Source organism: Myxine glutinosa, chromosome 11, assembly GCF_964187855.1.
Source record: "Myxine glutinosa chromosome 11, kmMyxGlut1.1, whole genome shotgun sequence".
In the NCBI taxonomy this organism is placed as follows: Eukaryota; Metazoa; Chordata; class Myxini; order Myxiniformes; family Myxinidae; genus Myxine; species Myxine glutinosa.
Genome location: NC_136271.1, coordinates 22150893 through 22177643, shown reverse-complemented (window position 1 = coordinate 22177643; position 26751 = coordinate 22150893). Strand labels below are relative to the sequence as shown.

The following is a 26751-nucleotide window of genomic DNA, read 5'->3' as shown; positions in this document are numbered from 1 at the left end:
GCTTTGGAGGCCAGATTTGAAATGTGGTTTTCCCAGGAAAGATCATGGCAGATAGTGAGATCCAAAAGCTTGAGTGACAGAACTTCTTGGAGAGGATTATTCAGAAAGTGGATGGGAGGGTTGTCCAGTCGGTCTTTTCGGAGAGACATCGTAAGAGTGTGAGATTTGTCAGGATTGAAAGACATGTTCCACTTGTTTGCCAAGTCTGCGATTTTGTCCAGGTCTGCAGAGAGTGAGGAGGCTGCAGACTGCCGATCTGAGGGATGAAGAATGTTGCGACAGAGTAGAGTCATCAGCAAAGAGATAGAGAGGATTTTCAAGAGAGTCAGAGAGATCATTGATGAAGACCAGAAAAAGCACAGGGCCCAGAACACTGCCTTGGGGAACTCCAGCCTGAACAGGAAGAGGAGATGAGAGAAACCTATTCAGGGCCACACGTTGACTACGACTAGAGAGGAAGTCCGCCAGCCATGCGTGGAGATTTCCATGGATACCAAAAGAGGAGTTTGGTGAGCAGAGCGGGGTGCCAGACCGTATCGAAGGCACGTGATATGTCAAGGGAGACTGCTCTAATTTCCTGTTTGGCATTGAGGACCTCCATCCATTGTTGTGAAAGCAGAAGCAGCATGTCCAGAGTAGAGTGTCCAGGTCTGAAACCAAATTGATGATCAGGGATAAAGCCATTGGAGAAGAGGAAAGATTTCATATCTGAAGCAATGATGGATTCCATGACTTTGCTGATAATTGGGAGAAGGCTGATTGGTCTCTAGTTGCTGGGATCTGTTTTTGCACCTTTTTGTGCAAAGCGGTGATGTTGGCAGATTTCCAAGCAGATGGAAGATGACCTTGAGCAAAAGAGAGGGTGAGTAGAACAGAGAGAGGGTGTGAAAGAGCGGCAGAACAGGATTTTAGGATCCGTGGGCTGATGCCGTCAGGTCCAGTTGCAGAATCCGAGTCGAGGGTTGACAGAAACCTTTCCACCTTGTCAGGAGGAAAGGACAGAGAGTCCAGGAGCAGCTGGGTATGACTGGGTACGGTGGGTACAGAGAGGGATGAGTTTGGGACACAAGATTTAGAGGCAAACACAGAGTTGAGGCATTCAGCTTTTTCATGTGCGGAGTCAGCCGTGTGGCCATTTGAGGTGAGGGAGGGGATGGAGGGGGAACAAACACCAGAACCATTCTCCATTCTCCAAACACCATTCTCCAGTTGGTTCATTTAAAAACTGCTGGAGAACACCATTATTTTACTTTTCTCAATTTACAGTACTAGTGAGGTACCCTGGTGAGGTTACAGTACTAGTGAGTGAGTGAGGAGTGAGGTGGGAGGCCAGAAGCAAACAGACAATGCAGAAACGGCAAATGCGAAATCATGAAACCAATAAATTCCACATTCCTGTAGCACCTTCAGTCGCACGTCAGACATGGACAGCAAGTTCTTGAAGGACTTCCATGAAAAACGTACCTGTTCGCAAACAAACAGGTACGTGTGTTCCATACCCAGTCAATGGCGAATCTGCATATGGCGATCCGCAAATTCACGTTTAGAACGTAAAACCGTCACTGCATTTCATCATTCACTTGAACTCGATATCTTTTTTCATTCGAAACAGCATAACTCCAATCACAAATGAAATAACATTAATATAAAAAATAAACTTTTAACAACATTCGTGACAAACAAATATTTAAATCCTGATGTGAAGTTCCATACCGGTGGGTGAATGCAATTACGAATTCAAAATCGTAATTGTATTCACTCAATTCCAATCAATTGATACTTTAACAAAACGATTAACACGATTAACGTTTAACGTTTAACATTACGATTGAATGACGGTTGTATTGGGATATTATCAAGCCCGCACATTGCGTAATCTGTCCACTTCGGCATTCGCGGCAGGTTCATAATTCTCATCAAAATCTAAACAGTATTTGTAGAATTTCAATAAAAGCCACATCACTGTTCATATCGGTAAATATTATTCCATCGTGTTTGGAAAAACTAGAAAATTGGAAAATTTGGGAAAAAATTGGAAAAACAATACAGCCGATATTACTCCTAGGGGTCCCAGGAATACCCACCCAAAATATCGTTGCGATCGGTTCAGCCGTTTTTGGTACCTTTGAACGGACAGACGGACATTTGGTGAATTATAGTAAGATTTAAAAAATATATTGGTCCAACATGCCTTCTGGAAAGGGCACACCAAACACCAATTTTTACCTCTGCCAAAGGTGGGCAGAGGTTATGTTTTCACCAGTCTGTTTGTCCGTCTGTCTGTGTGAACAGGATATCTCAAAAAGTTGTGGACGGATTCGGACAAAACGTGGTGGGGAGGTTTGGTATGTGACAGATGAATGTTTGATTTGGGTGACGATGCGAATACGGATACGAGCATTTTAGTGATTCTTCACCATTGAGTGATAAGGCAAAAACGATATATACGCACCATATTTTAAAAGGTTGTGTACGGATAATGACAAAACTTGGTGGAGGAGTTGGTTTGGCACCAAGAACAAGCGATTATAATTAGGTTCAGGTCCGAATCCAGATACAGCCTCGGTGGGATACAAAACGTAAACTGTTCAGCCTGGCGGAGGTATGTGCTCTACCGAGCATCGTTCTCGTTTGATCATGTAATGCTTTTTGAATATTGCAGAGGGATTTGTTGTGGCCAAAATCCCGGTGTTCTGGATTTGCACATAGCCAGACACGTGAACCATGTCTCATGCGTATTAGTTTAGCCTAAAACCTGATCCCCCTTTTTCTACTATGAATTTGGGAGCTATTGACCATAGTTCACACGATTTTGTGTCCGAGTGCAACTTCATGAACATGCACTTTATAGGGAACAAACTTAATACAAAAAAAATAATATACAGTGCCTTCAGAAAGTATTCACACCCCTTGACCTTTTTTCACATTGTGTTACAGCCTGAATTTAAAATTGAGATTTTAAAATTGAGAAAATTGATATATTTTTTTTGTTACTAATCTGCACATAATACCCCAAAATGTTTGACATAAAAAAAAAAAATTAAAACCAAGTAGAGAAACATTCAAAGTATCCCATGACAAATAAATAAACATATCCTCCAGTGTGCGACATTGCCGAGGCACCTCTGGCGCCCCGTGATGTCGCCATGCAGCACGTAGAGACAGAATTGGGAAGATGCTGGGCCACTGAAGGACTTTCACGTTATTGTTCTGAAGCCATTCCAGTGTAGCTCTGGCTGTATGCCTGGGGTCATTGTATGTCCTGTTGGAACGTAAATCTTCACCGCAGTCTAAGCTCTTTTGCACTCTGAAGTGGGTTCGCCTCCGGATTTGCCTGTATTTGGCTTCGTCTATTGTTCCCTCTATGCTCCCAATCTCCAAATCCCTGCCACTGAAAAGCATCCCTATAGCATGATGCTATCACCACCATGCTTCACATTAGGAATGGTGTTAAATGGGTGATGAGCTGTGCTTGGTTTCCACCAGACATAGCACTTCGCATTCAGGCCAAAGAGTTCAATTTTCGGCTCATCAGACTACATAAACTTTTGCCTCATGCTCTGAGTCTTTCATGTGCCTTTTTGCAAACTCCAGGTGTGCTAACATGTACCTTTTTCTGAGGACTGACTTCCGTCTGGCCACTCTCCCATAAAGCCGAGATTTGTGAAGCGCTGCAGAAACTGGTGACCTTCTACAGCAGGTTCCCCATATCAGTCAAGGAACTCTCTAATTCTGTCAAAGTGGTCATTGGGTTATTGGTCATCTCCTGACCAAGGTCCTTCTTGCCCGGTTGCTCAGTGGTCGAACGGCTAACTGTAGGAAGAGTCTGTGTGGTTCCATATCGTTTCCATTTCCTGATGATGGAACTCACTGTGCTCTTGGGCACTTTCAACACGAGAAATTGTTTCATAACATTCCACAAATATATGCCTCCTCACAATTCTATCTCAGAGTTCTAGACAGTTCTGTGGAATTCATGGTAGAGTTTCTGTTCTGACATGCACTGTAAACTGTGGGACCTTGTGTGTGTGTGTGTGTGTGTGTGTGTGTGTGTGTGTGTGTGTGTGTGTGTGTGTGTGTGTGTGTGTGTGTGTGTGGTGTGTGTGTGTGTGTGTGTGTGTGTGTGTGTGCAGTCACGTGAAAAAGTAAGTACACCCCATGTAAAGTTTTGACTTTTTCAACATATTTCAACATACAGCTATTTGATCTTTATTTCAACAATATTGAGAGATAAAGGTGATATAATATAACAAATATCATGAAACATTTACATTTTGTAGTCCATTGTATAAATTAAATAAACATAAATGCAAATTTCACATGTGGAAAAAAGTAGGTACACCCTTGGCTCTAACAGGTGGTATTGCCCCCTTTGGCAAAAACAACCTCAAGTAGGCGTTTTTTATAACTGTCTACCAGTCTCTGACATCGACGGAGAAATTTTTGCCCACTCCTCCATGCAGAATTCTTTCAGCTGTGCGATGTTTGAGGGGTTTCTTGCATGCACAGCTCGTTTCAAATCCCCCCCCCCAACCACCCCCCCCCCCCCCCCCCCACAAATCTCGATGGGATTTAGATCCGGGCTTTGACTTGGCCATTCCAGAACCCTCCATTTCTTTCTTTTCAGCCATTCCTGGCCACATCGCCCCCGTCCTTTGCAGGCTTCACTGGCTCCCCATCTCCCGGAGAGTCCAGTGCAGGATCCTCCTCTTGACCTGCGGAGCCCTCCATGGCCTGGCCCCATCCTGCCTGGCTGGCCTCCTCTCTGGACGCGCTCCCGCCCGCGGCCTCCGCTCTGCTGGTGCTGGCCTCCTGGCCCCCCCCAATCCGGACCGGGTTTGGATCCTGGGGGGACAGGGCCTTCTCCGTCGCTGCTCCCGCCCTCTGCGGCTCGCTGCCTCGCACCGTCGGAGGCTCCTCCTCACTCACCACGTTCGGGGCATCGCTCGGGACCCGCCTGTTCAACACTGCATTCGGCATTAGGCCCGCAGCGTCTGGCCCCTGGCTATCTCCTCTCCTTCTCCCTCCTTTGTGCTTTGAATGTTTCCCTATTGATTCTTCTTTTTTTGCAATTGTTTTTATGTTTTGCTATGCATTATGTTTTGCACTCTGTCAAAGCGTCTTTGGGCTTCCTGAAAAGCGCTATATAAAATAAATGCATTATTATTATTATAATTATTCCTTGGTGGATTTACTGGTACTTTTAGGGTCATTGTCATGTTGCAAGGTCCACCTTTGGTTGAGCTTCAACTTTCCGACAGATGGCCTCACATTATCCTCAAGCACCCTCTGGTACAATGAAGAATTCATAGTGGATTCTATGATGGTGAGCTGCCTAGGCCCTGATGCAGCAAAGCTGCCCCAAACCATAATATTTCCACCACCATGCTTTACAGTTGGTATCAGGTCTTGTGGTCAAATGCTGTCTTTGTTTTTCGCCAAACATGTCTTCTGGTACTGTGGCCAAATAGCTCTACCTTTGACTCATCTGTCCAGAGAAATTGTTCAGAAGTGCTGGTCTTTGCCTAGGTGTTCATTGGCAAACTTTCGTCTTGCCCTGATGCTCTTTCTGGACAGCAAAGGTTTCCTCCTGGCACACCTCCCATGTAGATCAAATTTGTGCACCCTCTTTCTAATGGTAGATTAGTGCACTATGACTTCAACAGTGGCAAGAGCTACCTGAAGGTCCATGATGACATTCTCGGGTTCTTAGAGACTTTTCAGCATTTGCGTCTGCTCTCGGGCTGAACTTGCTGGGGCGGCCTGGCCTGAACAAGTTGGCAGTTGTTTGAATCTTCTCCACTTGTGGACGATCTTCCAGACAGTGGAATGATTGATTTCAAATTGTTTGGAGATCTTTTTAAATCCCTTCCCAGACTCGTAGGCTTCTTTCTGAAGGCCTCAGATAGCTCTTTTGATCTAGGCATGGTGACGCCACACACTTCAACAACAAAGAGCAAACCAAACTAAATGTCTGAGGTTTAAATAAGACAGGTCCCTCCAAGATCCTCTCTAACGATGTTCTAATCATTTGCACCTGAGGTGGTGCACCTGATTCTACTTTTAGGTATTTGAAGTAGTGATAAATGTCGGGGTGTACTTACTTTTTCCACATGCGAAATTTGCATTTATGTTTATTTAAATTATACAATGGACTACAAAATGTAAATGTTTCATATATTTGTTATATTATATCACCTTTATCAATATTGTTGAAATGAGGATCAAATAGCTGTATGTTGAAAAAGTCGAAACTTTACACGGGGTGTATTTACTTTTTCACGTGACTGTATATACATGCAGTATATATACATGCAGTATATATACATGCAGTATATATACATGCAGTATATATACATGCTGTATGTATACTATATATATATATATATATATATATATATATATATATATATATATATATATATATATATATATATATATATATATATATATATATATATATATATATATATATATATATATATATATATACATATATACACACATATATATATATATATACATATATACACACATATATATATATATATATATATATATATATATATATATATATATATATATATATATATATATATATATATATATATATATATACATATATATATATATATACATATATACACACATATATATATATATAGTTACGGTTTTTAGAGCCTTCACTTTGTAAATTTAGTATTAAAATTCCTGTGTACATTTCCCCTTTTAATTGGCTGTTAATTGTAATGAGTGCACCGTAGCTAGTCCATGTACAAGCACGCAGGCCACCATAGAACCTCTATAGTTATTCCTTATTATGTGTATTAGTTTAAGGCTGTGTTTCCCATTAGTTGACTGCATTGCACCAGATGAAATAAGATAGATCCCCTTACAATTGCCCAAAACCTCCATTTCCAACTGCGTCATTGCCATTCGCATTGCCAACTACATTTGCCGCCATTATGGCGAGGTCATCTCGGAGAAGAAGGTGGGAGGAGTAAACCAAGCGCCAGGAACAAGGCGTGGCTTTGCCAATGCCTCATCAAGGGTGCGGGATCGGTTAGCCCTCTCGACCAATCCAGGCCGAGGCGAGCGGCACCGATGGGCGTTTCTAAAAGGCCGGCGGCTTGATCGCCACGCGCCTTATAAAAGGAAGTTGGGAGGGACTGCTTAAGGAGATGACCGAAGCAGATGACTGAGGAAGCCCCCACCAGCGGATGACCGAGGAAGCCCCACGAGCAGATGAGTAAGGAGTCCACTGCAGCGGAATCCACCGCAGCTTTGAGACCACCGCAGTTTTGACCACCGCAGCTGCGGCCGCGAAGCAACGCCGCCGTGCGAACACGCTTGAGGAGTGTCGGTGGCTGCTCACCTCGAGCCACGTCATCACACCAACCGGGCCCGCATCCTTCCCGGTGATCCCACCTTCTCGTCCGTCCAGCCATCCACCTCCTGCCATTCATTCCTGCTTCATTCCCCGTGTAAGTCCGATTGTCGTCTGTCCTTCGTGTTGTCCCTGGGAATAAGTAAGACTGTATAGGTAAGTTAATAATTGCACTGTGTCTTCTGCTCCTTCTGTCTTTATTTTCGTATTTTTCCTTGGTTTCTTTGGTCTTGTACATAATAGTTAGTAATAAATCCCTGTTCTTCCTACCTTGCCTTCTTTCCTTTACATCCGTTTCGTTTTTGTGATTTCCCCATTGAATACCTCTGGCACGATTTGACCAACGTTTAGGATCTAGTGTAGTATTGCTAATGGTTCGAGCCGCGGCTGCTAATCCGCTCGGCAAATAACATCTTGTCCGCGATCTCGAACGAGGTTGCTCACCTGCCTCTCTGGAGGGAGCTGGGCAGCTTCAGGACTCACGTCGGTCAGTCACAGACAAGGGGATCAATTCCCCCTTGGTAAGGGGAAAAGGGGCCGACAGTGAGATCCGCAATAATATATATATATATACAGTGAAACCTTAACTTACGAGTGCACCAACTTACGAGTTTTCCGAGATACGAGCCGTCGCTCGGGCGGTTTTTTGCTTTGAGATGCGAGCCGAGATCTGAGTTACGAGCTTACGCCACCCGCCACTTGGTGGCCCAACGAGCGTTCCGGTCACGTGGTTATCTTGCCGTGCAAGCATCTCTGCCGTATATCGCTGCGGCTTTGTTTTCGCATGTTGGTTATTTTGGAAAATTTCTTAGTTTTAACCATGGGTCCTAAGAAATTGAGTGCCAAGGGCAGTACTGAGAAGAAGAAGAGGATGATGTGCTTGGATATAAAACACGCAATCGTCGAAAAACATGAGCGAGGTGTGCGTGTTGTCGACTTGGCGAGGCAGTACGATCGTAGCAGTACGATCGAAACATTTTGAAAGGGAGGAAAAAAAACCTCGTTGGACAGGTTTTTATTGAACCGCCCTGCAAGTGAAAGCGAGGAAAGTGTGGCGAAAAAGGCAAAAGTCATCTCCTCCACCTCCGCCAGCATCTTCGTCTGATCTTCAACGTAAATACACTTAATAAAACCAGTTTATTTCTTTACATTGTGGCGGACACGGAGGCTCACTGGCGTGGTGACATCATTCCGCGCACCAAGTGGGCAGGGGCCACGCCGAGGGGTAGGCGTGGCCTCAGGATATACACCGGGCGCGCAGCCCGGAGCGCGCCAGTGTTACAGTGAGCTCTTGAATAAAGACTCTTACAAATTACCGCGTTGTCCGCTTCCTCCTTGTTTACAAGCAGCGCGCGTAACGCCGCTTATTATGTACAGTATATACGAGGTCGTGCTTGATTATACATTATTTGTTATTTATAAAGTACATTTTTCTTATTTAAAAACACGTAACAAAAAAAATTGGTGTGGTTTTTTGGGGGCTGGAACGGATTAATAGCATTTCAATGCATTTTAATGGGGAAATTTAATTTGAGAAACGAGCAAATTGAGTTACGAGCTCGGTCACAGAACGAATTAAACTCTTAAGTCAAGGTTTCACTGTATATATATATATTGTTGTGGATATGAATGGTTTTTTTTTTTTGTTGTAGTGTAAATTGTTGTAAAATATCGCCCTCCTTACTCCAGTGTTGTATAAAGGTCAAAGGGCGTTCCCGTAGTTAGTTCCATAAAGCATACATGAAGGACACCATAATATCCCTGTTCAGTAGTTTATTTCCTTATTATGTGTATTAGGGTAAGGCCTTGTCTTCCATTAAGATGACACTCCATTGCACCAGGTGAAATAAGAGTAGATTCCGTTCACATTCCCTTTTCGTCAATTGCCATTCGCATTGCCAACTACAATTGCTGCCATTAAGCATGTGCTCAGCTCGGGGAAGAAGGGCGTGCCCGCCCATCATCATCGTGGGTGGAGTCAGAGGGCCTGTGCCCACCAATCAGGGCCGAAGCGAGCTCACCGAGGGGCGTGTCCTGAAGGCCGGCGGCTTGATCGCCTGAGGCGCTATAAAAGTGCGCGCGCAAGAGCCGAGTGCGTGGTTGGACCAAGCGAGAGACGTGCAAAGAGACGTGCAGAGAGACGTGCAAAGAGAGGGGCGTCAGAGAGTTGGCAGTACACAAGCAGCGCAGAGCAGAGAGGAGGGAGAAGGAGTTCTGAGAGCAAGCATTGAGAGGAGGAGTTCTGAGAGCAAGCATTGAGAGAAGGAGTTCTGAGAGCAAGCATTGAGAGAGAGTCCTGAGAGCAAGCAAGAGGAGTACCACGAGCAGTACCAGCAGCTTTAAACTCCACCGAGCAGCGTTGGCTCCACCAGGCAGCTTTAACTCGACCGGCGGAGCTCGTCCCGCGGCAGCTCGCACGACCGCAGCTTGGGCGTTGACGGCGGTGCCGACCGTGGCTGCGGAGGAACGGAGCTGCCGCTCCCGGCCTGACCGTGACCCAGTTCTAGTGGACCTTCCTCTCCCTCCAGCCATCCACCTCCTGCCATTCCTATCATCATTCCCCGCGTGAGTCTGTCTTTGTTTGTTCTGTCCCTGGGTATTAATTAAGCCTGTATAGTTAAGCTAAGTTTCGCTGTGTCACCTTGCCTCTTCTGTAAATTATTTTATTATCCTTCCTTCTCCTTGGTTATTTTGGTCTTGTAAAAAGTAAATAAATTATATTTGTATTCCTTACCCGTTGTCTTTCTTCTTCTTCACATCCTTCGCTTTAGTCTTTTCCCCATTGAATATCTGTGGCGCGATTCGGCCAACGTTCAGGAATCGGGTTAGTCGGGGTAACTGTTAGGGCCACGGTGCCATCCGCTCGGCAAACCAACATCTTATCCGCGGTCCGTAACAATTGGTGTCGGGAGCGGGATCGGACCCGAAGCGCGCTTAACGCGCTCCAAATTACGAGCTGCCGAAATTTGTTTTGTTTTAAAAAACCCGAATTTTGAAATCGCGCCATGGCTATTCAAGGCGATCGGATGCCGGTGGGGGAACTAGAAGAGGGGTTAGGGGTAACCCAGCACCACAGGGAGGAAATGGAGAGCAATGAGGAGGTGGTTGAGGAGGTGTCAGGCGCGCAAAATGGCGTCCTTGCGCACGTGGGTGTAGCGGCGCCCGTGGTCGCAGCAGCCGAGCCCGAGATGCCAGAGTACATGCGAGTCTTTATGATTCAAATGATGGCAAAAATGGATGCCCAAAGTGATAAGTCCACCCGAGAGCGAAGAGAAATGGGTGGCCAATTGAGAGACGGGTTAAACAATATGGGAAATAAATTTGAGGGGTTAGACAATAAATTTGAGGGGTTAAACAACAGGATAAAAGAGGTGAAGAATGGGTTAACGGGGGTGGAAAATAGAATGGCTGCCCAGGAGAATCAGATAGAGGGGGTGAAAAATGGGTTAAGGGGGTTAGAACACACAATGGACGACAAATTGAGGGAAGTAGGGGAGCAATCCGCCCGGGAAATCAAACGGATGGGGAACCAGATAGAGGAGGTGAAAATCGGGTTAGAAGGTAAATTGGATGCTCAGAGGGATGAATTGGGACAGATGAGGGTGGCATCTACAAAAGAGATGGAGGAGATGAAGTAGGAGATACGACGAGGTGTAAGCGAGGAGGTCTCGGGAGTACGCGAGGAGGTAAAGCGAGGTGAGAAGCGTATGGAGAAAGAGGTGAGGAATAATACGACTAGGTTACAAGGGGGCATAGAGGACCTGACGCAGGAGGTGGAACAGCTGATGGTGGGACAGACGGAGTTAGTGGAGCAGGTACAAAGGAACACTGCGGTACTAGGAGGGTTAAAAGCGACACAAAGACATCAAGGACGACTTGATAGCGACGAAGAGGCAATGTCAGATGGTACGTGAGGGACTGACAACGAGGTTGGATGAGGTGACAGAAGCAATGGAGACAAAGGACCGGGAGATGAGGACGCACATCAAAACGGTCAAGGTGGCGTTAGAGGACGAAATTGAGGAGACGCACCGGGAAATAAAAGAGGTGAAGCAAAAGTTAGAGAAGGTGGAAGAGGGGGTGAGTGAAATTAAGAAGAGACGGAGGGAAACTAAGAGGGAGATAAAGGAGGAGGTGATGGAATATGTGCAAGGTCGGTGCTCAAATCATGATGATGTGCTCGCAAACCAAATAAAGAGTTTGCAGGTGGTGAAGGAGGTGCGGAGACGAGGTGCCAAGGTGAGTGGCGATATATTCGGAAATGTATATGATGTGAGGGGAGCTTCAGTCGGCTTGGGGGTTGTTTTGGATCCGGGTGTTCGTGAGAGGCCGCTGGTGAAGTGTGTGACGGGTACGGTGTGCGAAAGAGGAGGTGTGCGAGAATGTCCAATGCTGGGGTGTGTGAGGAAAAGGTGCGCGCCGAGGAGTGAGTGTGCTTTTTTTTTTTTTTTTTTGTATACTGAATCGAGGCTCGTGAAAGAGCTAACATTTACTTCACAAACAAATCAACCAGAGAAACAAAATATATAAAAAGAGGGAGCGGAAAACAAGATGGGGAGAGATCGTAGTAGCGTAGCGCGTGTGCGCGTGTGCGAGGAGGCACATGGAAGCGTGGGGTGGTGAGTGTTACGGAGGAAGTAACGAGAGAGTGTGCGCAAGAGGATGCGCGAGAAAGGTGTGTAACGGACGGGTGCATGGGAAAGAGTGCGCTGTCAAGAGTAAGGGAGAATGCACACCTGTGGTGAGTGTTACGGAGGAAGTAACGGGAGAGTGTGCGCAAGAGGATGCGCGAGAAAGGTGTGCAACGGATGGGTGCATGAGGAAAGAGTGCGCTGTCAAAAGTAAGGGTGAGTGCGCGACCGAGTGTGGAGGTGAGAGTAGTGAGTGACACTGAGCGTGAGTTGGTTGTGGCAGGTGAGAGAGGATGTACACCTGGAATGGAAGGATGCACACCTGGAATGGTAGAGTGTGTGGGAATGCACACTTGAGTTAGTAGTGAGGCACGTGGTTGGGTGTGCAAGTGAGAGCACACCTGTGGTTGTCACAGAGGAGGTGACCGAGGAGGGGGCGCGAAGGTGTGTTGGTGAGGTGTGCGAACGACGTGTGTGCAAAGGTGTGCGGTGGTCAAGTGTGTGACAAAATCTGTAAGCGGATTTGAGTGTACCTGGGTGTGTCAGGGAAGGTGCAATGACAAAGAGCATGGAGACAGCTGGATGTATGAGCAAGGAACGGGCTGCGGGGTGTAAGCATGCGAATGGAGCATCGACGCTAACCAGGTTAGCGGTTAGAACGACGTTTAGCCGAAATCGGGCCCTCGGTGCATGCCGGGCTTCGCGTGCCGCGAGGTCCAGTGGGGATCCGAACCACGGCGGTTTCGAAAGAACCGCCGTACGCGATCCACGCTGGGCCTCGCTCGGAACGGCCACGTCCGTGCTCCACTAGGCGGAGCGGGCAGCCCGATAGGAAGGGTCGTCATGGCGACCCCTTTTTGTTGAGGCGTTCCGACAGGTCGAGATCGGGCCATTGGACGGCTCCGTGCCGAGATGGTGCGTGGGATCTCGGCCCGGTTAAGCCCCCGTCCTTGCACCGAATGCCGGACGCATCCAGCCGCCGGCACCAAGCAACCCGCATTCATTGCTCAGCCGTGCGAAGCCGGGCTGTAGAAGTGAATTGGCGCACCGAGAGGCACTAGTGAGTAGACTGTGATGATGAGGATAGTGTTTTGGCCCCGAAATTAGAAAAAGCAAAATTTGATTGGCAAAGGATTGGCAGAGGATTGGTAGTGATTGGCAAATTTTTGAATTGGCTGGAATTTGGTGTGCAAAATTGGTAGTGGAAGATGCCCGATGTGGTGGGATGGCAACTCTGCCATCTCTCACAGCGGGGGCAAAGGAGCACTAGTGTTATGGGGTTTATGGCAGTGAAAACTAGCCCGGGAGGGTTAGGATATAATGTGTAGGGACCTAGGGAAGATGACAATAGGTAACGTTAAGATTAGGTAGTGACAATGATACCTGTAGTGGGGACGCAGGTAGGTTAGTGTGGATGATAATGACGAGGGAGCGCAATAGTTTAAAGGGACGACTGGGAAGCGCAAGTTCCAGAGGGGAGTAGTTAGATTAGATGATGCCGTGTGTGAGGAACAGGTGTGATTGCACAGGTGTGCAACTGAACAGGTGTGTGGAGCAGTGTATGAGTGAGAGAAGATGATTGTGTATTGTGCTGACCAAATGGTCCAGGAAGGAAGGAGGGTGCAGGTGGCACCAGGTGATTGCACAGGTGTGCAACTGTAGGTGTGTGGAGAATGGTTGTATGGATTACCTGGAGTGTGGAGTATATGGAGTATTGGAATGGATGGTCGTGGAGTGAGTATGATGGAAACTGTGGAGTGGGGTGGATGGTGCGGAGGTGTGAATGGGGGAAGAATTGACCCCCATCACGAATACCCGGGGAGGGTAGTTTAAGTGTTAGGTAGAGGGTACAGGTAAATTGTGGTTGGATATTGGCATCTGTGGTGCATGGTGGAAGAATGGTATTTGGATGGGTGCATTAGTGATGTGGAAATGGCTGGGCGTGTAGCCTGTTAGTGTGTGTAGTTGGTTTGGGCACTCCACCACTGTGAGGATGTCGGCCAGGTGAGGCTGCAGGTGGGCTCTGGGAGCCGGTAGAGTTGTTGTGGATGGGGCCCGAGGATCCGGAGGACGGACCCGGGTAGCACAGTGCCAGAGGGCACCAAGGGGTGACAGAGCCGGGAGGGGCCTTCCCCAGTTAGTTAGGTTAGGGTGAGGAGCTAGGTAAGCTCGGGTGGCAACTGCAGTAGTGGAAGTGTGCAGGTGGGTAGGCCTGCTGGGAGAGCTACACGCCCCAGTCCTGAAATTGTGCAAAGGCACAGGGAGTTGCATCGGGGGAGTGAGACCCCAAATTGAGAAGCACCACAGTTTGGTCAATGGGAATTGGTTTTTAGAACCCATAGTGTAAGTTGGCCAATGGATTGGCAGGGAAAGACCCCGGGTAGTGTAAAGTGTGTTAATGTCATTTAGAGGATAGTTAGGATAAGAATCTCCTCGCACCATCTACATCCACTCACCTGGGATGACGTACCTCCACACCATGCCATGTTTTATTATTTTTATGATGCAGATGTTTGGAATGTGAGACGCATCATGACGTGGGTGTGACATTGTGCTTTGTTGTTCCATCTCTCCCTCCTTATGAGGATTGATGATGAATTGGGTGATGGCAAATTTTGGTTAGAGGGATTGTGGAGACGAATTTGTTATAGGGGAAATATGGGGAAGACGTGACATTAGCGACGAATTTGTAAAGTTGTAGATTTTGTAAATATGGGGTAAGGGCAAGGTTAGAGTAGGTGACAGGGGGGGGGGGTGACGTACGGTAGGGACGAGCTTTCTCACTTCGCTCTCCGTACGCACTTCGCCTTGCATTGCTTGTTTGATGTGTACCTTTGTGACCTTACCCCTTGCTCATCTGTCTTTTCCCCCCTTTGTCTCCCACATGAGGACCTGTGCGCCACTGGGCGCCACCGAGGGGAGCGTGCGTGAGTCCGCCATTGTGCGCCCGGAACTCCCAGAACCAGCTGTCTGCATCGATGCACCACCTTATGGACCACATGTCTGTGGCTGAGCACCACTTATGGACCCCATGGGTTGGGGCATGGCCCCTCTGCTGGCACCGGCCATGAAGGCCCGAGATCTTGCTGGCGGACCTTGGCCACAGGGCACCGATGCCCCACAGGTGAACCACACTAGTCGGCCCTGTGGGCCATAAATAAAATTAAAATGGACACGCTTTGTGCAAGTTTTATTGCAAATAGGCCACCAGCAAAAAAAATGACAACATCTGGAAGAAAGCAAATAGCCAGCAGAGGGAGCCGAAGAGCAAGAGACCACCAGCAGGGTTAGGGGTTGTTGGTTTATTTTTATTTTCATGAACAGTGATGACTGAGCACCGATTGTTGCTTGAGGGTGTGTTGGTGCGTTTTGGGTGCTTTCATGGTGCGTCGATGCAGAGCAGACTGTCTCCCCCCCCAAAAAGAACAATCACAGGTCCTGGGTTAGTTTTGTAAATAAAAGCAGAGCCATTGTAAATAATGATCCCCACCGTCAATGTATAGTTTGAAGACCATTCCGCAATTCGGTTAGCTGTGGGCGTGAATCTGTTAGGCAGGGTGCAATGAAGCAGCGGGACATATTTATTTATGTTTTAAAACTGTCGCACTCAGGGTCAGGTTAAATGTAGAGGGAACTACACCTACCTGCCACACTAAAAGTTAAAGTTATAGGCCCGGGTCGTGCCTAAGAGGAGGAGGGTGCAGTGTTGTGGATATGAGAATGTTTTTTTTGTTGTTGTTGTTGTAGTGTAAATTGTTGTAAAATATCACCCTCCTTACTCCAGTGTTGTATAAAGGTCAAAGGGCGTTCCCGTAGTTAGTTCCATAAAGCATACATGAAGGACACCATAATATCCCTGTTCAGTAGTTTATTTCCTTATTATGTGTATTAGGGTAAGGCCTTGTCTTCCATTAAGATGACACTCCATTGCACCAGGTGAAATAAGAGTAGATTCCGTTCACATTCCCTTTTCGTCAATTGCCATTCGCATTGCCAACTACAATTGCCACCATTAAGCATGTGCTCAGCTCGGGGAAGAAGGGCGTGCCCGCCCATCGTCATCATGGGTGGAGTCAGAGGGCCTGTGCCCACCAATCAGGGCCGAAGCGAGCTCACCGAGGGGCGTGTCCTGAAGGTCGGCGGCTTGATCGCCTGAGGCGCTATAAAAGCGCGCGCGCAAGAGCCGAGTGCGTGGTTGGACCAAGCGAGAGACGTGCAAAGAGACGTGCAGAGAGACGTGCAAAGAGAGGGGCGTCAGAGAGTTGGCAGTACACAAGCAGCGCAGAGCAGAGAGGAGGGAGAAGGAGTTCTGAGAGCAAGCATTGAGAGAAGGAGTTCTGAGAGCAAGCATTGAGAGAAGGAGTTCTGAGAGCAAGCATTGAGAGAAGGAGTTCTGAGAGCAAGCATTGAGAGAGTCCTGAGAACAAGCAAGAGGAGTACCACGAGCAGTACCAGCAGCTTTAAACTCCACCAAGCAGCGTTGGCTCCACCAGGCAGCTTTAACTCGACCGGCGGAGCTCGTCCCGCGGCAGCTCGCACGACCGCAGCTTGGGCGTTGACGGCGGTGCCGACCGTGGCCGCGGAGGAACAGAGCTGCCGCTCCCGGCCCGACCGTGACGCAGTGGACCTTCCTCTCCCTCCAGCCATCCACCTCCTGCCATTCCTATCATCATTCCCCGCGTGAGTCTGTCTTTGTTTGTTCTGTCCCTGGGTATTAATTAAGCCTGTATAGTTAAGCTAAGTTTCGCTGTGTCGCCTTGCCTCTTCTGTAAATTATTTTATTATCCTTCCTTCTCCTTGGTTATTTTGGTCTTGTAAAAAGTAAATAAATTATATTTGTATTCCTTACCCGTTGTCTTTCTTCTTCTTCACATCCTTCGCTTTAGTCTTTTCCCCATTGAATATCTGTGGCGCGATTCGGCCAACGTTCAGGAATCGGGTTAGTCGAGGTAACTGTTAGGGCCGCAGTGCCATCTGCTCGGCAAACCAACATCTTATCCGCGGTCCGTAACAATATATATATATATATATATATATATATATATATATATATATATATATAGTTACGTTTGTAGGGGTAGGCAGTGATTAACTTAATCCATGTAGAATTGCATAGGTGGTATGCTCCGAATGTCATGTCGCCATCTTTATGTACATAAATTAGACCATATGTCGTGCAAGCTCGTATCTTCGTTCCCATCACGAGGGGTGGGGTTATGTTAATTAGGGATTATGGGTAGTTAATCGCCTGTATGTTCCTTATTCCTCTGTTCCTTATGACACACGCAGCACACACCTAGCCAGGAAATCTCGCATTTATAACCCTAAATAAAAACCGACCGCCGCAGCCGCTATCACCACCTCAATCAGGCAGGCCGTGGGGCCACGCCCCGAAGAGCAGTGATTGGTCCGGGATTGATTGGCGCAAAGACTGCCAAGATGGCACTGGCTGATAGGAACAGACACGGAGACGTCATAGGATGACGTCAGCCTCGAGTACAAAGGAGTGAGAGGGCAGACATTTTCTTTCTCTGCTTCTGGGTTTGACCGCGGGCAGTCAGCATTTTATACTCCTCTTGGCTTTCCCTCACTCAATCTTGATTTCCGCTCTTTTGCTTTATCTCTCGAGTCCTGGCTCTGTTCTTCTGGCTTTGGCGGTGAACGGACACGACTTGATATCTCGCTCTGCTTCGAGAGTTCACGGCGAGTGGTCGGAGTTCATAGCGCTCATGCGCTGGGAGACATGGGTGCTGGTGTGGAACAGATGGCGAGTGGACGAGCGCGGCCTGCTCGCTTTGGGCTCGGCGGCTGGAAGAGCAAGCTACGCACCTAGGTCGTTCCCACGCACAGACTTCGCACCAACGTGTGCATTTTCACGCGCAAGAACGCAGCAACCGGAACAATTCCTGACGAGGTTCAAGAGCCGATTATCTAAGTAATCATTGTAAATATTTGAATTTATATCTAAGTGCCAAATACATTTATTTTCAGTTATATTTCCCTTTGTCTGTATTTGGGTCTGTATGGGGGCGCTCCAATTAGGGATTTAGTCTTATCGTGCATGCTTTATTACCGGCATTTTCTTTAATAAACCCGGAATTTTTGTACATTTTAAATCCGTGTCGGTTTGAGTTAATTTATCCGGGTGTGAAGAAGTCGGGTGGAAGCCGTCCAGGTAAGATCTTCATCGTCTTTTTCCCTCGCGTATACATACCGTCATTTTTGGATTGAAGGCCTTGGAGTAAAGCTCGTTTGGTCATCTGTCACCCTGTGGTGTTCACGACAGGGTAGTCACACGACAATATATATACATGGTGACAGTCCAAGCTCTAACAAGCTACACACACACACACACACACACACACACACACACACACACACACACACACACACACACACACACACACACACACACACACACACACACACACACACACACACACACACACACACACACACACACACACACTTTTCTAAATCATGTCCAGCCAATTGAATTGTATACACGTGGACTCCAATCAAGTTGTAGAAACATCTCAAGGATGATCAGAGGAAATTGGATGCATCCGAGCTCAATTTGGAGAGTTATATGTAATAGGCTAATGCCGTTTGTCTCACCCTGAAATACAAACGCTCCTAGGAGAGAAAAACATTCAGCAAAAGTTGCTTCAAAATTATCTACACCTACGAGAAAATTATAATATTTTCAATTGGACCGGCAATTGAACCTGTGCAGTGTACAAGTCAGACTGCTACTTTGATTGCTGCCGAATTGAAGAAAAATAAAATTATTTGCCGTTTAGAAATATGTTGTGAAATATGAGTATTTGCCATTCAGAAATATGATTTTCGAATTGCACAATACTCTCTCTATACAGTATATTTAATAGGCAAACCTATACAGTATATTGTGTCAGCCACACAATAGGAATGATCGTAACATACTTGAACAATTTAATTAACCCGCCACGTTTGTCTCATTCTGTGGGAGACAAAAAAGGACCTTTTAAAAAACTAAAATTATTATAAATAAATAAAAGGTAAGTCTTTTTAAATTCTGCTATAGTACATCCTTCAGCAATCCCCTTCCATATGCACTGACAAGCCAAACTTACCTTAACACTAAAAATTACTAGCCCTTCCCCTTCATTTAAACTTCCTCAATCCAACCAATCTGAATCTCACCTTTTGAAAAACAGTGCCATTCAACCTCATCCAACTCCATGAGACCGGTGGGAAACCATGAAGACCAAGGATGCAGTGCAGCTGCACTTCCGAACCAACGTACACAGATGTGTGCATGAGTTTATGTTTTGAGAAGACAGGAGGACCTTGAGGGACACGTTTATTGCTGTGAGAACCATTTTTCATCTCATTGCATTCACCACAAATCAGAAATTTGTTCAACGTACCCAATCTTGTTGAACTCATTATCCATAAATTCCGCATCTTGCAGGAAAAAGTTAATTGGTCATATAACAACAACTTCAACATTCCTTTGCAAAATCAATTTATTTTTTTTAAGCAAAGTCAGCAAACTGGATGTAGTTTTCACACCTTCCGCTACTCTCCGTTTAAAGTTTCTTCTTTAAGGAAATATTTGAAGGTTCCAGAGTGTTCCTTAGGTGCTCTGGCCACACCTGCTGAGGGAAGTCTTTCTCGATTGCGAATTGAAACCCTGGGGGGCTCCAAACATTTACCACTTTGCTGCCTTTTGGTTTTCAAGCCTATGATTGTGCTCTTGCAAAAGATAATTGGCAAGCTCTGATTAAAATACAAAATGATTGCGGGTTTTGCATGGATGCTATTCTTGGAGGAGGAAGCAATGAAAATAGGTTGGCTGTGTCGAAGAATAAAAAGCAGTAATATTTTTCAGCACAATGAATCACGACAACAAGCTATATCCAGATAAAGAACACAACATGGGGAACGACAGCAGAACTAAACGTTTTCAGAGCAAGTGGCCATCTTCTTACATCCCACTCTTACAGGTATACTGTGGATTATTAACATCATCTAGGTTGTCAATACCAAACAGTTTCATTGTGTTCTTTATCTCGACATACCATTTTTGGAGTGATGCATTGTGCAGAGCAAGATTAATGCCTTTCTACCTCCACCACTGAAGGTGGACACAGGTTATGTTTTCTTTCACCCAGCTGTCTGTGCAGGATATCTCAAAATGTTATGGATGGATTCAGCCGAAACTTGTTGGGCAGGTTGGGTGGTGCGACAAGGACGAATCGATTCGATTTTGGTGAAGATCTGAATATGGACACCATTGAGTGAGGGCAAAAAACGATATTATAGCACGAGGTTTCAAAACGTTATGGACGGACCACGACAAAGCTTGGTGGATGAGTTGTTAGGTGACACGAACAAACGGATTCGATTTGGGTTCAGGTTCGAATGCAGATCCAGCCTTTCAGTGGGATACAAAACGTAAACCGTTCAGCCTGGCGGAGGTGTCTATGCACTCTACCAAACAAATAACGTTCTTGCACTTCAGTCCAGATCCGGATCTTTACCAAAAATTGAATCAGTGTCCTGGTCACACACTGAACATGTCCAAGTTTCGTCGAAATTCGTTCATAGGTTTTTGAGAAATCTTGCTCACAGTCAGACACGAACGACAAAGACAGGGATGAAAACAACCTCCATCCACCTAGTGGTGGAAGTAAATATATCAGGTTCCATGGATGGCTGCTAGTTTTTCCTCTTGCACACACTCGCACCTTGTTTGAATGCTCTTTAGTCGATTCGATTTCATGAAATTTCGATAAATCGATTTCATCAAAGACAAAATTATTTCCTGGGTGGATCAAAAGCCCAAATACTGCGTTCACTTTCAGATAAATTTCTCAATTGCTCTTCGAGACTTTTGGCCCTTGTTTTGAGCACACCCATTTTGTATGTCAGGCGATAATGTCCAGCAATTTTCAATCAGTCCCAAACCGAAGGCACTACCAATGTCTCAATATTTTGCTGCAGTTTGTAATGCCTGGATGGTGCCACAAAATATTTGCATTAGAAGCATGCAGTGCCAAGTTTGGCTCCTGTGTCATCTAGATTCTAGAGCAACAGCTTTTACAACTAGAACCTTGGATTCCTGCTCCTAAATTCACCACAGGCCTTTGCCATGCTCGATGCCTTTGCTCACATTCGTAATCCGAACCAGATTCTTTGCTCCCCAATTACTTACCACCTTTAGAGGCCATTTTTTCCCCACAGAGCAGGGGTTGGCCTTTTTCGGGCACTGTGGTCCCCTTTTTGAAGCAATGTTTTATGACCGGATGCCCTTCCTGCCACCAACCCTGTTAATCGCTTCTTGCGACACACAGGGAATTACCAGTGAACTGGTACTCAATTTGCAGACCTCGGAAGGATGACAGGCTGTCAACCCCCCTGGTGTTAATTCAGCGATCGACCGGGATTTCGAACCCAGGATCCTTGGATCCCAAGCCGGCACCCCAACCGCTAAGCCAACACCAGGATCACCAATACCACATCAAATTCATTACTTCCTTTAGATGATCTGAAATCTCCCTGCAATCCTTCCTAAAACATTTACCAAAATATAAGATGCATCGAAATGTAACCTTAGTTGAACACCTACTCACCAATAAAGTTTAAAAAGTCAATCAAATGTTTGGAAGGGGAAGTTTAATGTTTGCAAAAAAAATTCTCTGCCTTCCTGCCATTAGCGGCAATCCTCATTTTTCTTATGGTATTTACCATTTACAAGCATGCACCAAGGAGTACGCTTCCGAGGTGTTTCGCTCACGGTACGCTTTACAACTTGCAATGTTTTAGAAAAAAATATATAGCAAGAAGAAAAAATTCGCACACGACATCTAGAACACATGATGGTACTTGAGGAACAGGTGGCATGAACTCCAGAAGCAGAGAAAAGTTTACAAAGTGGCTGGGGTGTATTTAACCTCACGTGCAAGTCAAAGGGTTAAGATCAAGGTGCTCACACCTTTGGAGCTGGTTTTGCTTCACTGCAGAACTAAACTTGTCAATGCACATGTTAAACCCACCTTGAACAAGTATGGTTGTATTTGCTTCATCAGGCCCTTTGAAGACACAAGTGTACACACCAGCATCCATCAGGTTTGAAATCCTATGAGCAAAAAGATTGATAAAGGGAAAAACAAACTTACTGCACAGATATGGTTACACAGGTACGCACAATCCCACGACATACCAACAGGGTTTATGGAATCAATCATATATATATATATATATATATATATATATATATATATATATATATATATATATATATATATATATATATATATATATATATATATATATATATATTGTTGCGGATATGAGATTTACATCCATCCATATCCGCTTGTAAATATTCCCCTATTTCCTCCATACTTCCCAACTATCCCCAATCCCCCATTCCCTAGTCCCATTTTCTGTAAACAACACTCTGTAGACCCGACCTCCCCCTATTTCCCCCATTAAATGTCGCATCCAGGTCCACCGCATCTCACGTAGACAACTATAGGACATCTTGCTAGTTATTCTTAGTCTATGTCAGTTAAGGACTCGTTTCCATTAATTGTGACTCTTCGTTGCACCAGAATGTGATTGTATGGCACCGTTAGTAAGTTTAGGACCTCCCAATACCTCCCCGCAGCTCTTCCTCACGGTTCAGCAACAACAGCAACAGCAACAACAACAACAACAGCGGCGGCGGCGCGGGGAGTGTGCGTCCTCACTCCGGCTTGGTTGGTGGGGGGTGTTGGGAGGGCACCATGCCTTTCCAATGAGCCGCCACCGAGCATGTGCTCGACGGGGTTACCAAGTAGGGGCTCGCTGTCAGCTCCTCGTCAAGGGCGGAGCCCGGTAACCCCCCGCACCCAATAGAAGCGGCGGACCGATCCCATCTGGGGCGGAGCCAACGAGCCGAGGGCGTGTCACTCCCCGCTGAGCATGCGCAGGAAGAGGGAGGTGACGTCAGATGCGCCCTGAGCTGGGAGAGAGAAGGACGCCACCTCCGAGCGCTGCAATACCTCCCCGCATCTCTGGACCGGACCGTGTTTGATTCTGCCCCTGAGCCAAGGTGCACCTTGTGCTATCGACTGCCTGTCCTTCCCTGCCATCAATCCCTGTGTAAGTCAGTCTTGTTCCGTTTGTCTGTGGTCTGTCTGGGAAAGATAAGATTGTGTCTAAGTGCCTATCTCTTCTGTGTCTTTACCTCATTGCCTTGTAATCTACCCCTTTTCTCCCCCACCAATTATATCCTCCTCCGGAGGTCTTGAGAACTGTACCCCCTTGCGTCGTTTCATTTATCCCAGTCGTTGTGTCCTTTCCTTCATTGATTTAGCGTAGCGCGATTTGGCCAACGTTTGAGTGGAATCGGGTGAGTTGGGGGTAATCGGGTAAACTGTGCGAACACGGCGGCCATTCCGCTCGGCCCATCATAACATCTTAAGCCGTGTCCGTAACAATATATATATATATATATATATATATATATATATATATATATATATATATATATATATATAGGAACCCATCTGTGGATCGGTCCCATCGGCCGATGGGTCTGACCCATCTGTGGATGCACGAGAAATGACAATGCAGACCCATCGGCCGATGGGTCTGCGCCATCTGCGGATGTGTTGTTCACCTTGAAAGAATGTGTTGACAGAATGGTGCTCTTCAATCAGGTACACAGTCATTGGAATTACATGTGGTAGGAATTTAACAGAGATGATTTTTAACACAAACAATACGTTAAACAGAATTTACGGATACAATACGGATACAATTTACGGAATACGGATACAATACGTTAAACAGAATTTAACAGAGATGAATTATGATGCATACACATTCCTTCAAGGTGAAAAACACATCCGCAGATGGCGCAGACCCATCGGCTGATGGGTCTGCATTGTCATTTCTCGTGCATCCACAGATGGGTCAGACCCATCGGCCGATGGGACCGATCCACAGATGGGTTCCAACACATATATATATATATATATATATATGTATATATATATATATATATATATATATATATATATATATATATATATATATATATATATATATATATATATATAGATATATATATATATATAGATATATATATATATATATATATATATATATATATATATATATATATATATATATATATATATATATATATATATATATAGATATATATATATATATAGATATATATATAGATATATATATATATATATATATATATATATATATATATATATATATATATATAGTTGCAGATCTCCCCGTCGGCCCTTTTTCCACCTTACCAAGGGGGGATTAATCCCCTTGTCTGTGACTGACCGACGTGAGTCCCGAAGCTGTCTGGCTCCCTCCAGGGAGGCAGGTGAGCAACCTCGTTCGAGACCGCGGACAAGATGTTAATTGCCGAGCGGAATAGCAGCCACGGCTCGAACCATTAGCATTCACTAACCCGATTCTGAACGTTGGCCAAATCGTGCCACAGGTATTCAATGTGGAAAAGACAAGGACGAACGGATGAGGAAGAAGAAGAAGGCAAGGGTAGGAAATAACAGGATTTATTACTAACTATTATGTACAAGTCAAAAGAAACCAAGGAGGAGGAAAAATACGAAAATAATTTACAGAAGAAGAAGACAGTGCAATACTCGCTTACCTATACAAGCTTGCTTATATACCCCAGGACAAGACACACAAAACAGACGACAATCAGACTTACACGAATGGGGAATGAAGGCAGGAACGAATGGCTGGAAAGGGAGGAAGGTTCAGCTGGAGCTTGCTCCCACACGGGACGTCGGGCTCGACCTCAACGGCCACCGATGCCACCGCAATCTGGTTCCCGCGTAGCAGCGGGTCGAAGCTGCGTGTCACAGGGGGGCTGGACTACGGTGGTCTCAACTGCGGTGGTCTCAAAGCTGCGGTTTAGTCAGGTTCACTATGTTTTTTTGTTCAAACATTTTGGAGATGAGCAAAACTATACATTTTTGGAATATTCAGAGCATGAGGAGTTCAAAAATTAATGTTTACATTTGCGTGGACACCTTTGCGAAAATGACACTCAGGACAGTGATGAAGATCTGTAAAAGCATATACCTGAACGGTATATAGACCTCGTAGATCCTGTGTATAGGACTTATAGTTCAATCTGATACTACCTATAACTTCCTATCACAACCTATAACTTCAAAGGACTTGGAATATCATGTATTATGTAATACAGAGTTATATCACAAATATAAAGACAATGGTTTTCAATTACCTTTGTTTGTTGCTTTTCTATAATCCTGAGCACTATTTTGAGGCCGTTATTGGATTCCTTGACCCAGAAAACACAGGATTAGCATATTTAATTAAGTTTCTAGGTTGACTAGAAGCCGAGATATTACAAAATATGTATGTTATGGTGGCCATTTTGAAAATCCAAAATGGCGGCCTTGCAGGTGTCTGTGCAAATGTCAACATTGATTTTCGGATTCTCCATGCTCCGATTCCAAAAATGTACAGGTTTGCTAATCCCAAAATTTTGAACGAAATTATATTTGTTAACATAGTGAACCTGACTATCTTCATCACTGTCCTGAGTCATTTTCGCAAAGGTGTCTACGCAAATGTAAACATTAATTTTTGGATTCCTCATAGTCTGAATATTCCAAAAATGTACAGGTTTGCTAATCTCCCAAAATTTTGAACGAAATTATATTTGTTAACATAGTGAACCTGACTAGTTGGTTCAAACGCACATCCCAGCTCCTCCTCAACTTGACTCCGGTGGACTGCTCACTCATCTCTCGGTGGGGGGCATCGCGTGACGGGTTATATAGCGCCACACCCTGGAATGTTCGTGAAACTGCCCGATCGTTCTCTCCGCCCTCTCAAGCCAAACCCCTCATCCTTGGTTGGTTGATCGGGGCTGATTCACTCCTCCCTCTGATGACGAGGTGGAGACACGCCTTTCTTCTCCGAGCTGACCGCGTGCGTAATGGAGGACTGGTGTAGTTGGTAATGCGGTTGGCAATGGAGGTTTTGGGCAATTGAAAGGGGATCTATCTTATTTGATTCGGTGCAATGCAGAGTCAACTAGTGGGAGACAGAGCCTGATACTGACATGGAATAAAGAAATAACTATAGAAAGGTTCTATGGTGGCCTACGTGCTTGTATATGGACTAGCTACGGTGCACTCATTTCAATTACCAGCCAATTAAAGGGGAGATGTACATAGGAAATTTTAATACTAAATTTACAAAGTGAAGGTTCTAAAAACCGTAACTATATATATATATATATATATATATATATATATATATATATATATATATATATATATATATATATATATATATATATATATATATATATATATATATATATATATATATATATATATATATATATATATATATATATATATATATATTATTATATATATATTATTATTATTTATTTATTTATTTTTTTCATATATATAAAAGAAAGTTTTTGTTTGTTTGTTTGTCTGCACGCGCTAATCTCCTGAACGGTGAAAGATAGGAGGAAACCTCTGAAACCAAAAATGTCGGGCCGGGCCCCAGGAAGGATATAGCTGAGGTGGCAAGACCGGTCGAGGCCCATTTTGCAATTAAAAGCCGAGCTGAATTATAGTAGTCAATCTTCTCCGGCCACGAGTAAAAGCTGAATTGTAGTAGTCAATCTTCTACGGCCGC

At 45.3% G+C, this 26751-nt stretch overlaps 1 protein-coding gene across 1 annotated transcript in view; it reads right to left on the bottom strand.

The window, feature by feature from the left end:
- The window catches only part of LOC137436481 (neuroplastin), a 105283-nt gene that overhangs the window by 25743 nt on the left and 52789 nt on the right, over positions 1–26751 (bottom strand). Inside the window, exons 3-4 of the mRNA XM_068130311.2 lie at positions 22062–22144; positions 19204–19349 (exon numbers count right to left, since the gene is read on the bottom strand). Coding sequence (XP_067986412.1) covers positions 19204–19349; positions 22062–22144 — 229 coding nt within the window. The remainder of the gene's footprint in view (positions 1–19203; positions 19350–22061; positions 22145–26751) is intronic.